At 46.4% G+C, this 15,309-nt stretch overlaps 1 protein-coding gene and 1 non-coding gene across 4 annotated transcripts in view; both read right to left on the reverse strand.

Moving 5' to 3' along the window:
• Positions 1 to 2,686: 2,686 nt before the first annotated feature.
• The window catches only part of Atg16l1 (autophagy related 16 like 1), a 38,195-nt gene continuing 25,572 nt past the window's right edge, over positions 2,687 to 15,309 (reverse strand). For all 3 annotated transcript variants that reach the window (XM_034521227.2, XM_034521226.2, XM_034521228.2), the window contains 8 exons: positions 15,103 to 15,173; positions 13,636 to 13,707; positions 8,122 to 8,242; positions 7,776 to 7,881; positions 5,845 to 5,994; positions 5,707 to 5,754; positions 4,592 to 4,693; positions 2,687 to 3,897 (listed from right to left, as the gene is read on the reverse strand). In XM_034521227.2, the coding sequence (XP_034377118.1) occupies positions 3,804 to 3,897; positions 4,592 to 4,693; positions 5,707 to 5,754; positions 5,845 to 5,994; positions 7,776 to 7,881; positions 8,122 to 8,242; positions 13,636 to 13,707; positions 15,103 to 15,173 (764 nt within the window). In that variant the 3' untranslated portion in view covers positions 2,687 to 3,803. The remainder of the gene's footprint in view (positions 3,898 to 4,591; positions 4,694 to 5,706; positions 5,755 to 5,844; positions 5,995 to 7,775; positions 7,882 to 8,121; positions 8,243 to 13,635; positions 13,708 to 15,102; positions 15,174 to 15,309) is intronic.
• Positions 9,305 to 9,568, reverse strand: LOC117722831 (small Cajal body-specific RNA 6). The gene has a single exon (XR_004608597.1).

Raw genomic sequence — 15,309 nt, forward strand, 5'->3', positions numbered from 1 at the left:
CCAGAAGTGATGGCAGAGCAGGTCTTCCTGGGCTGACTTCTAGATGGTAGCATGACTGCCTTCTTCCCCGAGAACTCATTTCTCCAGGGCTGGATTTAGAGTACCATCTCTGCCCACTTCACCTGTTACAGTCAACATGCAATAGTGACAAACGCTCACACACTGATGTTGTCTTGCTAACCCATCCCGAATCCCCGAGCTGACCTCACAGACCGATGGACGACTTGGAGGCTGCCCTCTAACCACTTATCCCCATGACTCAGTAACAGTGTTTTAAAATTTCAGGTAAATAAGATGGCTTAGCGTGTAAGCTGCTTCCTATCAGGCCTGGCTCTGATCCCAGGACTCATATGGTGGAACCAATTCCAACAAGTTTTTCTCTGATCTCCACACATGTGGTGTAGCATAGATGCCCTACAGACAGTCGTCAGGGATGTCATTTTACCATGTTTTTAAAATCAGCTTACAGGTTTCCTCCTTCATCTATGTATTTTATTTTGGTTGCTCCCTCCCTTCCCCTCCTGTCCGACCTTTAGCCCCATGTGTTCTGCTGTCTTCCCCACCCATTCCTTTGAACACCCTAGCTCACTCTAGTCTCCCAACTTTTTGCCTACACTTACTTCCACAGACATTCGCATACAACAATTAGACGCTCCGATCCGCTTTCTATCCTGGGTTACCTTACTTTCCAACTCCATCCATTTCCCCTGAAAATTTCATGCTTATGGTTCAAAAAAAAAAAATTACACTGTGTATGTGTGTACCATGCTTCATTATCCATTCCTGTCTCGATGGACAGCTAGCTTGATTCCACATCTTCGCTATTGTGAAAAATGGTGATAAACACGAATACACAAGTATCTTTGCAGTCCCCAGGAGTCCCTAGGAGTCCTCTGGCTGGGTCATATGATAGTTACGATTTAAGAGAAGCTTCTATACTGATTTTCATAGTGGTTGCACTAAGCCATTGTATTTTAAGGTAGTTTCTTATGTAGCAAAAGCTGAACAGATCCTGATTTAAACTGATCATTAAACAAACAGCCAAAGAAGCTGGTAGAGGTGCTGCAAGGTATGGGGGAACCAAGTAGTAAGCTGGGAAAGCATCTGTAATGAACAGCTCAGTAGTGGCTCAGAGGTAGAGACAGACACCAGCAAAGAATGCTATGAAAGCCAGGGTATTACTGCTTGGGTTATCTTTCAGAAACTAAAATGGTGATTTCCATAAAAACATGGCTAAGGAGTACAATGTAGCAAAACATTGCTGCTCACCTTAGTATATTCCACACAGGCAGAGTGTAAACTCCATGCTTCAAAACATGAGAGTTGCCGGGTGTTGGTGGCACACGCCTTTAATCCCAGCACTTGGGAGGCAGAGGCAGGCGGATTTCTGAGTTCGAGGCCAGCCTGGTCTACAGAGTGAGTTCCAGGACAGCCAGGGCTACACAAAGAAACTCTGTCTCGAAAAACAAAACAAAACAAACAAAAAACCATGAGAGTCACAAAACCCCAGTTAGGGAAAGACATGATGGGGTGCTGTGTACCTTGAATCATGGCAATCTTGTTTCCCAGCCAGAGTATCCTGGAGAACGGGGCTGACCCTGCCCTCTCCTCCCATCTGGACGACTACAAAATTCCCTGTGCCCCAATGTCCAGGATACATGACAAAAAGCTGTCAGGCATGATGTGCCCCTTTAATCCCAGCACTCTAGAGGCAGGAGGATCTCTGAGAGTTACAGGCCAGTTAAAGTTTCATAATGAGACCTTATCTTAGGAGGTATGTATTTGTGTAGGGAGTTAGGCAGTGTACCCACAGACTGTACCTTACAAATCAAACCTCTAACCTGAATTAAAATCCTGCATTGGGAAATAACCTAGTAAATACAAAGCTATTAATTAAAAATAGCCTTTGTTACATCCAAGTAACACGCAGACTGAGCAGTTAACTACAGGGAGGTAGTCAGTCTACTCTCCCTGGTGGCTGCACATGATACCTGAAAACAAAACAAACCAAAACACAGCAGGGTAGACTAAAAACCCACAGTGATGTGAGTGCTCCAGCTGCAGGCAGGGAGGTGCAGACCTGGGGTGAACACCACACATGCCCCAGTGCTCAGTGTGGCAGATGAACTCAGTCAAGAGCAGCCCTGCTTCAGAACCAGTGACCTGAATGGACAGGGATCTCACCTGATGCCCGCTTTCTTCCTTACAAGGATAACTGATGTCTGGCTGAGAGTTTCCCAAGATTAGTGTACAGCCAAGCAGTTTCTGTGCTCCAATTTAAACCTTCAGCAACTTACACCTCTTCAGCAGAGGCAGAGTATCAGTCTGTAACAACACCCACGTAGGGATGAGGGCGTGGAAGGCATCTGCAGACACTTCCTAGTGTTCAGACTTGTGTAAGACATAAAACAAGAACAGTATCTATAGGGAGTAATAATTCTTGGGGACAGGTGACATGCTGAACATGACCCTAAACACAAGGAGGTACTCTACTATCTAGGAACACTAAATGCCTTCTGGGCAAGGTTGGGTACCCTTGTTATCCCATCCATTCGGTAGTAACAGGACTGAGGGCAAGCTACACACAAATCGAGACCTTATCTCCAAAAAGGAGCAAGTATCAGAAAAACCAGTTCCCTTCCCCCTTACTTAGGATGTACAGAAAAGACAATCAAGATGCAAGAAGTTTGAAAAGTATATAACAGAATTTCTTCTTTATTTATAGTCAAGTTCTGTTGGGACACATAATTAAATAAATAAAAGATGTGTCCTGCCCAGAGAATCTCAACTCCCAACAGCTGCAGCTCTCTGGCAGCAAACCAGCAGGGGAGGGCAAGCAGGGAGGACTGCTGTCCCTCTCCCCGAGCTCTAGCACTCGGGTCTGTCCCTACTGTCCAGAGAACAGCGTGGAAGCAAAAATAGAGTGCAAAGTAAATGTGACAAACGTGGTGCTTCAGACACCCAGACCCCGCGCTCAGACCACATGCATGGGCGAGCAAGACAGAGAATGCTTCCCCAGCCTTCATCATGACCAGCTCCTAGGAAGGCATCTCTTACCAAACACTACTCTGCATGCACAGGCAGTGCCTGGACCCACCACTCTTTGCCCCCGGTGAGCACTCAGCCACCCACTGTGCACTTGCAGGGATGCTGGGTAAAGATGTGTTTCTCACCTTTGCTGCAAATTCTACCAGACAGGGAAAGGTTGGCACGGCCCTTTCCTCTCACATACAAAGCTATGTGGAAGTGCTGGGAGGAAGGGAGCTCAGAGTTTTGAAGGCCAGCTGAAGATGCAAGTTTCAGCAGTGAGACCAGACACACCAACCCTGAAAACAGCTCTACCCATCCTTTGTCACAGGAGGACAGGCCCTGATTTGGTTTCCACTGACCCAATGCCTACAGTGAGCCCCCTGGGTAAGTGACCCTACAGAAAGGGGGCGTGCATCAGGCTAAAACAGACTTTGGAAAGACGGGAAAAGCACAGGAGACCCAATACCCGGTGTGTGGGGTTGTCCTTGGCACTGTGTCCAGTGGGGAGACCCAGCAGGGACCCTGTGCTCCCCATGAGGTATGGAAGGTCAGAGTTAGTAGTGTTTCCCACTCAAATGCACATAAGAATCCGCACCTCTGCTAGGGACTTGCAGAGTCGGTTTGGTTCAGTGTTGGTTCTTCTCAGTCATTAGACTTTAAGTCAAAGTTCTCAGGAAAGCTATGGCACCACATTGCTCCAGCTCTTCTCTGGGAGGAAACATCACTCTCCAAGATGGGCTGTGGGGTCCCACGCTGCTCCTCAGGGTGAAGCATCAAGGCTGTGCCCACAGCACAGCTCTGCTTCCTTTGTCCACACTGACAACATGTAAGCCCGAGGGGGCCCACGCCACCGCATTGATAGAAGAGCTTAAGGACCAATCAGAAGAGACTTCAGTCAAGACACCAGGCCCAGGCATATGCAAAATACAGGCACACCCACCCACCCACTGAAGGGGCTTATCCTAAGAAAGTTGCAATGTTCCAGTAACAGCACTGGACTAGACAGGAGATGTCTCCTTTAGCAACCAGGCCTTATCTGGCTCACCCCAAGAGTAGTCCTCAGGGAGGCAGGAAGAGAGAACACTCAGCTCCGTAAAGCAGCACAACTACCAAGTCATGAGCAGAGTGTGCTGATCCATCCACAGGACGCCAGGGCCTGTGTTTTGGGCACAGAACTGGTAACAAGAAGCCCAAGAGCTACCCATCCTATCTGGGGACGATAAGGAAGGTACAAACTTGGGAGTTACTGACAAACACAAGAGTCAAGGAAGAAAGGGAGGAGGATGAGGAAGGAGCTGCCCTGAGGCTTTCCCCAGTGGCCGCCGACTGTCAGCTCTACCTGCAGCACCTCAGTCACTGTGGTCTGCTACATACACTGTCGAGTGGTGAAGCCTGGCCCCACTAACCATGGTCAATCAGCCCTGGAAATAGGGCGGGGGAGTACTTTCCAGGAGCCCAATGAGGTTCACACCAACCAAAGATGGCATAAACCCTGGGATGAAACCACGGGTTCTGCTTTAGATGGAGGTCTGAGTACATGTACTGGTGGGGCTCATCTTACCTGTGCTGTTTTGAAAGAACCTTCTCCACTTTGCCTGTGAGCACACTCCAGACATAAAGAGAACCATCAGCTGAGCCTGCTGCCACGTAACTGCCATCAGGGCTGGAGGAGACAGTAAGAGGGCACGAGCTATAGACCTCTGACCTCATATGACCACTCCTGTGCTCACAGATGCAGCTCACATGCTCGTTGTGAGCAGCCTCATTCTTTCAGCCACCTGGCTACCAAAGAGCAGTGCCATGCTGCTGCTTGAAGCTGCACGTCCCTACTTATCAGACTCAAGCACACACAGGGGAGACCAAAGCCAACCTCTAAAAAGCTCAAAATTCAAGCCATGAATAGGCTTGTGGTGTGGTTCAGCAAGAGGAGACAGGGAAACCATAAAACACTGAGACAGGCTGGAGAGATGGCCTAATGTGTCAAGAGTGTTTGCTGCAGCATGAAGATCCAAGCTCTAATCTCCAAAACCAATGTTAAAAAACTGCATGTGCATATAAAAATCTGTCATCCAGGCCTGCTGTGGGAACAGACAGGCTTGCAGGCTATCAGCCTGGCTCTAGTTCAGTGAAAGACTGTCTCCAGGGAACAGGGCAGTGGTGGAGCAGAACCTCTGATGTCCTTCTCTTGCCTCTGCATGTACACACAATAAGCTCAGGAGGCCACGTGCACACACACATCAACAGACACTTTACATACTATGACAACCAATCCTAGAACACACCTGAGAAAAGTATGGTACCCAGAAGGCAGAACAGGAAGATTCACTGTTTCACCTTCCAGTGTCACCTCCAGACTGTACCGTTCCATCCCAGGTATGCCAAGCCTTTCCAGTGTCAGTGCCAAGTCTTGGCAAGTGAGTGGGTGAAAAGGAGAACATGGTAACTCACTCAGAACCAAGCATCAGCCAACCATGCTCACAGTAAAAGGAGGAAAAAAACATTAAAAAAACAAAAACAAAAAGATTCCAGCAGGGCCACCAGATGACCCTCAGACTCACTCCTGCAAAGCAAGCTCCAGAGCCAGAAGAAAGATTATGTTTTACCTCCCTTAAAAGGAAAATGTCCAGGTTTAATCTCCGAGATAAACCAAGTATTGGGTAGGACACGGCTACTAACCTGAAGACAACCCGGGTCCAGTCAGAGCCACATTTGAATCCAGGTGCACTGAAACAAACGGCAGACAGATTAGCTGCCATCTACAGTACAGTCACCAGCAGGACAGAAGTAGGCAAGGCCTAGCCGAGGGCCCAGTACCTGAATGTCTGCTTGACAGCATTTGTCCGGAGGTCAATGACTTTTAGCAGGTCGTCACGGGAGCAGCTCAGGAGCTCAGTTCTCTCAGGGTTTAAGTCCAGAGCAGTGATCTTCCCTACTAGTTCCATCTCTCGGACCACACTCTCCGATCTAAGGGAGACAGCAGCAAGTGGGCCACCTCCACCCTGACTAAGATGTCATGTCACTGAGCAGAAAATGCTGTCACCCAGTTAGATCCAAGTCTTCAAGGGCAGTAAGCATGTCCCTAGCCTCACTACTGCTTACAAAACGTTCCCAACAAAAGAGTCTACAGGAATGTTGAGGACTAGAACTGCTTAGGGATTTTCTTGCCTGTTTTTAGGACAATTACTAACCAGAACTCCTGATAAGCAAGAGCGAACTAGGGTAACTAATTAATTACACAGCTGGTATGGCTCTTTCTTACTTTTTTTGGAGGGTTCTATGGACAGACTCTGAGGCCTCACGTGCATGGTAAGCACGTGTCCTCCAGCCCCGGATCAGTACGATGTCAATGGTGTTACCGTTAGCTTTTACACAAGGCAGGCATAGGAGCTGCTGTGGTGTGTCTAGAGAGCCCACAGGCCCTGTCGTGATCAGGCTGACTTAGCTTGACTAAGGCTGCTTCAAACATGGGACTGGATGATACCACAGCACAGTTGTCACTGTGTACCCTCAGCTGCTGCCTCTCCCACTCTTACATGCTCTAGCCCACAGAGGTCAGCTAACAGGCCCCTGGTAGAAGGGACCTAATGGCGACACTCAACAGTGGCTTAGCTGAAGCTTCTCGATGAACTTATTTCTGTCTTAACTGAGCAGGAGTTTACTGTGTTATTATATATACAGGCCCAGACTCCTACTCCAAATCTTTGGTATGTGGGCATCTGACTATCAAGTTAAGGGATTGGCTAGGAGACTTGTAACATTCAGTGAATTCTAAACTTCCATGTTTTAAGTTCAAACTTCAAGTTTAGGAGAAAAAAAAAAAAAAAAAGATTAAAGATACAGGAGCAAGCTTCACTGAGTCCTCTGGGTGCCACCCTGCATTCACAGTGCACCCAGAGCCTTGCATTCTTATCCCCTCCCCTTCATGAGCTGCCACATGGACTTATGGCCTCTGTATTCGATCCAATTCCCAGCCACCTCTGCCCTCCTCCTCAGCTAGCAGCTCAGGGCTTCGTTTCACTGGACCTCTTTTGGCCCTGACAGCTCTCCTCTTCCCAATCTTGCCAGCAATGGAAATCTCCTAGCATACCCTATCTATGCCCGCCTGCCCGGCACACAGGTCCTTATCAACACTTTGCTTCAGTGTGCCTTAACCTGCTCTCTAAAGAAAAGACAAAAGTCACTGAGCAGACTACATGAAGCCATAGCTGTCTTCTCTTACCACACACAGATCAAACATCAAAGCATCCCAAGTGGCTTGTAAAGCAGGTGGGCATCTGATCCCCACTGACCCCATCTCACTGGCATAGGCACCCCACTTACTGCCAGCTGCAACAAGCAGTTCTGGGTGGGTATGTCTTTCAATGACTTTCTGTCACATAAAGTCCATTGGCTTCTCCAGACTAATTCCTACTCCTATCAGCAAGGGGGAAAAAAAGGCCTGTCTCCACTACAGCTGGGTATTGACTGCCTGTGCTCTGTCTTCCATGTTTCATCTTAATTTGCCTAAAGGTAGGAATGAGCATCTTCTCATCTCTGCTCCTCTTACAGCTGGCAGAGCATCTGGAACACAGTAAATGATGGCTGGACCTAGGAGACTACTTTGTATAAAGAAGAACACAGCCCAGACCCAGCTGTCCTGGAGCTCTGCCAGTCCCCGAGTATGAGAACGCTGTCCCACACAAAGCATGCTCACAGCTCTTTCTATGTTCTCATCTGCCTCCCACCAAGCTCTTAAGGCTTCATACCGGATATCCCAGAAACGAATTTTCTTGTCAAAATGTCCACTCATTACACATTGCTCAGTGCAAACAATGTCATTGCAGCTGGATCCTGCAAACACTGTTTTTATACCTGAAAGAAAACCGAACACCATCAATCAAAGGCAACCACGTGGCTGGTATATATTATATATATAATAGCTACTATGCTAATGACCACCGAGCCTCCAAAATAACTGAGACCTCAAGCAGAAAACAACCCTCACTACCCCAGTGACCTCAGACTGAAATGAACTGGGGTTCAGACGGATATGGGAACATCACCTCACCACTAATATCTATACAAACACACAGAGAGACTGCATTTCCTCACAGACTTTGCTGCGGAGATCCCAGAGTTTGAGGGTCCGGTCGTGACTTCCTGAGACTATCCGTGCATTGTCCAGCAGGAACTTGGCAGAGAGGACTTTCCCGCTGTGGCCTGTAAGTGTGTGCTACAAGAGAGGACACAGCCAGGGTGAGACTTAACACAATGCCTTCCCAGAGCCAGTCTCAGAAGGCCCTGAAATCTTCACAGAAGGCAAGAGAAAAGAAGCATAGCACCCAGATCGCACCTTCACCAACTCAGCCTCAATCAAAGAAGCCACGTGCTTCAATTATGCACCCACATTTCTGACCTGAGGAAGAGCTTCAGAATCTTCTAGAAGCTATTTCTGGGTGCTGCCAAGAGATGAGGTATTGCTTTAACTTGATCGTGGATGGTGCCGAAGGACTGATGTGTTGAGGCTTGGCCTCTATAGCTTGTGGCCCAGTGGGAAGATAACACACTGAATATATACCCCTCTCACCCCAAGACTGGGGCCCGGGACTCCTACCATGAGACAAACAGGTTCCTTAGCCACACAATGCACTGTGGCCACCACAGGCCAAAGCAACCACAAGCCAAGCTTCTGAAACCTGAGCTGAGCTGCTGATGTCAGTCAGCTACTTTGTCCTACCTTACTTAGGTCTCTCATAACAGTGACAGAAAGCTGGATGACACAGGGATCAAGACCACAAAGGTAAAGGCAGGTATTGCATACACAATCCTAGTACTTGGATTCCTGGAATCTGTAAACTCAACCAGCTTGGGCAGCACAATAAGACCTGGGATACAGCTCAGTGGTGGGGCATTGTCTAGCACATCGGAGGTTTTAGACCCCAGCACTGTAGGAGTCAGGGGAATCTCTTACTAGAGAAGAATACAAACCCAACTTCCAAAACAGCACCAAATTCCGCAAACTCCTTGAAATAAAACAACAACAAAACAGAAATGGGGAGGCATGAAGAGGATGCTTTTGCTCTTGCCTCCAGCTCTCCAGTGTTGGGATTCATAGGTGCACCACACTAAGTCTAACTAAAAGTAACAAAGACAGGACTTTATTTTATTCAGTGCCACTGAAAGTCAGTCTGTACTTAAAGTGAGAATAGGAAGGGCCACTGCAGGCATAATTTACAAAAGGAAACATCAGAATTCCATATACACAATTAGAGGCCACAGGGTGTTTAAAATAAGAGGTCTCAGCTTAAAATGTCAGATCATAGCCAAGGACGCCAGCACTCCCAACAATTAAATCCCTTGTGACTGCGCTGTTGGATGCAACCAGTGTCTTCTCTGGGCTTGTCAGGGAAGACCGAGTGGAGACATCACTGCATGTCAGCTACTGTGTCTGCCCATGACAGCACTACTGGAGTGTGATGGGAGAGAGGTAAGCAGCTGGGGATGTAGGCTGCTGGGAGGCGACCTCGGGAGTCAGACCTTTTACTATTCATCATTGACCTCTTTCCAAGGTAGGTTTTTTCCCTTTCTTTTTTTCTCTTTTCTTTTTTCTTTTGAGAAAAGATCACACTATGTAAAAGGAGGCAGCCACCTTCTGAGGGCTAGAATTAAAGGCATGTGCCTGGCTTTTTATTTTTACGTTTTGAAGACTCAATTTAAGTTTGAGTTTATGTATTTATAAAGACACCACTGCGGTTCCAGGGGGCTGAGAGACGCTGGGTCACCCAGAGCTGATGCTACAGTAGTTGTAACAAACAACTCTGTAAACAAACTCCAGTCCTTCACAAGGGCAGTTTGGCATTCCACTCTGGCATTTAACTCTTTCTTCAGCTCTTTGATTTTTAAGTACAATTACTACCACTACTATTATTAATTATTGCATGTATGCCCAGTAGAGACAGTTCTGTCATTTACACGGTGTCCACGAATCAAATTCAAATCATCTGGCTTGTATAGCAAGCACTTATTTGCTAAGCCACCTCTGGATACCCAGGAGTCTTTTTTTTTTTTTTTTTTAAATTAAAGACAGGGAGGGTCTTACCATGTAGCCTGGCTGTCCCAGAACTCACTATGATCAGACTGGGCTAAAGGCATGCACTACCATACCTGACTAGAATTATTTTTGTAAGTATACACCTCCCAGAGTTTGAAGGGTTAACATTTTGTTTCCAATTAAGAAAAGAATGCCCTGGTAGGAAGATGGCTTAGAGAGGACCACATGAAGGGAAGCCTACTCTTCCAAGCTGTGCCACCTCCACACAAGTGCCATGGCACATGCACCTCCCTCTTCCACACAAATAAATGCAAAAAACTTCTCTTTTTTTTGAGGCAGTGTCTCTCTATTTAGGCCTGTCCTATAACTTACCGTGTAGGTCAAGCTGTCCTTAAACACAGATATTTAAGATATTCCTGCTTCTGTGTGCCAAGTGCTAGGATTATAGGTGTGTGCCATTTTCCCCTATGAGAGACAAGAATGCCTTTACAAGTTCCTCGGGCCCAAGGACTCAGGCTTTTACATCCACATCCCAAAGGCTAAACTGAGAAGCAGGCCTGGGCCAGGGAGATGACTGCATGGTTCCTCCCCAGCAAGTCTGACAACCCGAGTTTGATCCCTGGAACTGACGTAGCGGAGGAGAAAACAAGACTCCTGCAAGTTGTTCTGACCTCAAGTGCAATTCTCCTGCCTCAGCCTTCCAAGTACTGAGATTACAGGCATGAGTCACCATAATCCAACCCAGTAGATATTTTTCAAGTTTATTTTTAATATTGAATTTGAACAGTACCCCCAAATTTCAGCTTCTTTAAACAGGCCTCAGCCAGAGCTGGGAGTAGATTTAGATCCCACCACAGCCAGGGCCTCAGAATGGGGCTGAAGAGCCCTTTCCCTAAGGGCCCTAGTGTGAGTTCTCTGTGGGCATCAAGACACAGTGTGCAGACCACTATTCTTTTTTATTTTTTAAATGATTTATTTATTTTATATGAGTACCCTGTGGCTGTCTTCAGACACACCAGAAGAGAGCATCGGATCCCATTATAGACGGTTGTGAGCCACCATGGGCTCAACCACTGGGCCATCTCTCCTGCCTCTCACTATTCTTTTTTAAAATTGTGTGTGTGTGTGTGTGTGTGTGTGTGTGTGTGTGTGTGTATATATATATATGATATGTAGATGCACCAAGCACAGAGGCCAGAAAAGGACATGAAATCTTCTGACATGAAATCCCATGTCAGCTACTTCACAGCCCTGAGAGGTGAGCAGGTAGGATACTTTAAAAGTTAGCTGCCTGTGGAAACCATACTGAGTGGTTAGGAAGCTAAAGTGACAAGACTTTCGAGGGAAGCAGCCAATGCTAACACACTTCTAGGATGCATTTACAAGAAGTCACCCAACCAGCTGCTTCTCAAACTCTAGTCTCTCCTAACATTCCCTTATCGAAAGCCAAGAAGACACTAACCAGGGTCTGGATAACACATTTCCAGATAGATCATAGACAGTCCATTTTGTTCTCAAACGTTTGCAAACTAAGGTGCATGCAGAAGCCGGAGTTTCTTCCAACAGGAGAACCTACTTCAGTCCCTAACCTAGTAGTAGGAGTTGCCTGAGCTCTTCAGGCACAGAGAAGTCATTGAAAAAGGCCTGCATATATTCTCTTTACCAAGGGACAAGACAGCTGCAAGCAGACCATGGCCTTCAAAGCTAACATCAAAGGATGCGACCCCTCAAGCCTGATGTCCCGATGTCGCCTGCCCCCGTGGGCGGCTAGGAGTCAGTGCTCCAGCTCGGACTTCCATCTTCTAGGTCTCCCTCTCCAGTTGCTTCACCTTCAGGGGCGATCCTCACCTGCCTGTCAGTTTCTTTACCAACAAGAAAAGCACCACTCCCTATTCACATTACCTCAATGCTGCCTCTCTTTTCCTCCAGGGCCCAGTGTAGAGAAACCCGCAGGCCCCTCCTTCATAGTTGGTCAGCACTTTTCCACCTCAGTCTAGAAGCACAAGCCTCAATTCAATTTTAAGCATGTTATTTAACTGCATGACCTTCCTCACTCCCTATCTGAGCCTGTCCTCTCTACCTCCCTCATCTGAGTTCCAGGAAAATGAAAAGAAATATATAAAACAGTCATAGCTCAACACTATGTCCAACACAAAAACCACATTCTCTTTAAGCCAACTAAACTAACTCCTTGAAGTAGTCACTCAATCTTAAACGCCCAATAAAAGATGAACAGAGCTGGGCATTGCACCAAGGAGGAAGAGGCAGGAGGATTGCTGCAAAGTAGAGGCCAACCTGGCTTATATGAGTTTCATGCCAGCCAAGATAACACAGGAAGACTCTGATTCAAAAAATAACAAGGTGTGCACGTGCCATGTGTGTGCGTGTGTGGTGCTGTGCTACCTCCAGGCCTCATAGCACTGGTACTCATGTGCATACACTCACGCAGACACATGCATACAACTAAAAATAAAAATAAATTTTACCAAAAAACAAACCAGAAGAATGGTTAAACACCACAGCTGACCACAGGGTGAATTCCTATGCAGCTCACAGCACTGGCCAGGCACCTTCTCCATGTTTAAAACGTAGAACTGAGGAACTGAGACTGTGTGGTGTCTCCAGACATAAGCTGCAGTAGGCCCTTGCTGAAACCTTCCCTTCAGAAAACACAGGCTGACTTTTCACCATTCATAGTATGTATGTATCTGCCATTTTTCTGAACTCATGTTATGTATGTTTAGAATTGAATTTTCAATCTAAATTTTCAGTCTTGAATCTTTCAAATGAGAACCATGGATTATTACCTCACATCACAGATCCTCCAGGAAAATAAAAAGCTAAAGTGTTAAGTTAATATGTTTCTGAAGAGTCTTCTGCTTCATCCCTGTACCATTCAATCAGACCACCAAAACTAACCTTAAGGACCCCTCTAATGTAACTGGCTCCCTCTGCTGCAGAGCTCACATACTCATTTTAATGCCATCTTTGTGGGGCAGACACAAAAGCACCTTGTGTCAAACTTAAAATGCCATACCAAGGTTTACCTTTCAGGATTCTGTGAAAACTGCTTTCTATCAGTTACACAGCTCTGAGGACCTGGATAGCAAACTGGGCTCAAATGCAGGTTTCCTCAACAGCTGAGGCCACTATTCTCCTCCTGCACCCGTCTCCTGCTTCCAGCTTTATTACCTAAGCTCATACACAGAGAACATCCATGCATTTCTATAATCTTAATTCCCAGCTATGAGAAAACGTTTAGGGCTTAAGTCTTTTAAGAGCCGTAATTCATACACTGTTGTCACAATTGACAACTTAAGCTAAAACAGATTATTAAATGTAACTGGTTCTTAGGAACTCAAAGAGCCCTGAGATGATCATGGAAAATATGTTGAAACAATGTTATTTTTGGCAAATTAAGAGTGCAAAGGAAAAACACAGATTTTTTCTCAGAAAAACATGAATTAGTATAATTTCCATAAAGTAGTAAACAAATCTTCTAATTAAACAACCACACACTGACCTAAGGCTGCATGCAGTTAGAATACCATGCTAGCTTTTCAACCACATCTCACCCTTAATCGGTGATCATCCACAGTCCAGATCCGGCTGGCAAAATCATTTGAAGCTGCTAATAGGTAAGCTCCCTACAAGAATAAAAAGAAAAACATTTAGCAAAGTTCAGTTCACAAAGTACAAATTTCCAATTATCAGGTCCTCAACTACCCCTCTAAGCGAGACACAACATATAGCAAACTGCCAGTGTGTTGACAAGTACCCTCACCCAGTGGTGGACGCTGAGTCCTTCCTCCTGGATTCACCTGACCTTACAAGAGTGCAGCAGACACCAACTCATCAGAGCTCAGCTCACCCACTCACCTTTCCCTTCACCACCGTCCCCTTAACACCAGGCAGGACTTCCTGCCTGACAGTAATGATGGGCACACAGAGAGCCGAGGCCCCATCCTTCCTCTCCTACCTATCTTTGAGGACGTCCATCTTCTGCTCCTTCCTTTGGAGCCCCACTACTTAATCCTGCTGGGCTTTCAGGGGCCATTTCAGGCTACTTTATTCTGAACCTGTTTTTTAAAACTTCAAGGACTGAGGTAGCTCAATGGTAAGGCACTTGTATAGCAGTAACAAGTACCTGGGTTGGCTCCCCAGAATTGCCAAAAACCCCTCTCAAGACTTCTGGAATGGCTGTATGTGTGTCTAAGCCTTCTGACTCCACATACTTCCAACTACCCTGTCTTATCTCTTCATGTTTCCCCGATATCTAGACACCATGGCTTGAGGCATAAAGATGACTGACGCCGAGCCAGTGCCCATCCTTTCAGATGCTGAGAAGCAGATGTGAATGGGACCTTTCCCAAGGAGGGCAACAAAATGCTGCAGGACACAAGGGTTATCAGAAACAAGGTACCACCAAATCAGTAGTACTCATGAGCAATAGGGATGCTACCATTGCTCAGCAGCTTCTGGACCTGCTCTGCTCCAGCTCCTCTGCCAGTAACTCCCACCCTATGCATGACTTTGAGGTCTGCCTCAAATGGTGTACTCTGTTCTCTTTAAAATGTAGAGTGTGTGTGTGTGTGTGTGTGTGTGTGTGTGTGTACACACACTACTTCAGGAGTCAGTTCTCTTTTTCCACCATGTGGGTCCCAGGGATCTAACACAGGTGGCCAGGCTTGTAGCCACTGCCTGCACCTGCTGAGCCACCTTGCTAGTCTGGTCTGTCTCTTTTAAAGGGAAATTCATCAAGAGAAGACACTACCCTGACTCCTAGGAACTGGATTCAAACTGCAGAGAACATGGAAGTCTTGTGTTTCTGTTGTTGTTATTGTTTTGTTTTTAATTTCAAAAATCAACTATCTTCAATTTTTTTTTTTTTTAAATCTCTAAAATTAGCCAGGCATAGTGGAGCACAATTGGTATGCAGAGGCCGGCTAGTCTGGTTCTAGGACTGCCAGGGCGATATAGAGACCCTGTCTCAAAAGACAATCAAAAACCAACCACCTAAAATCATGCCATTAGGTACTTACAGCACTATCAAATTCAATGCTTGTAATTCCTGCATTACTGCCAGACAGGGAACCCTTGAATTCACATTTATCTGCAAGAAACAAAGTTAAAGTTAGTAAAAGGGGCAGTGAAACACAGTGCAAGCCAATCATAACACTGGACAGGAGCTTTCCTGCAGCGCTACAGAGTCAGACGAGAGAGAACAGGGGTTTTTTGTTGCAATTCCA

The sequence above is a fragment of the Arvicanthis niloticus genome, chromosome 17 (assembly GCF_011762505.2).
Source record: "Arvicanthis niloticus isolate mArvNil1 chromosome 17, mArvNil1.pat.X, whole genome shotgun sequence".
In the NCBI taxonomy this organism is placed as follows: Eukaryota; Metazoa; Chordata; class Mammalia; order Rodentia; family Muridae; genus Arvicanthis; species Arvicanthis niloticus.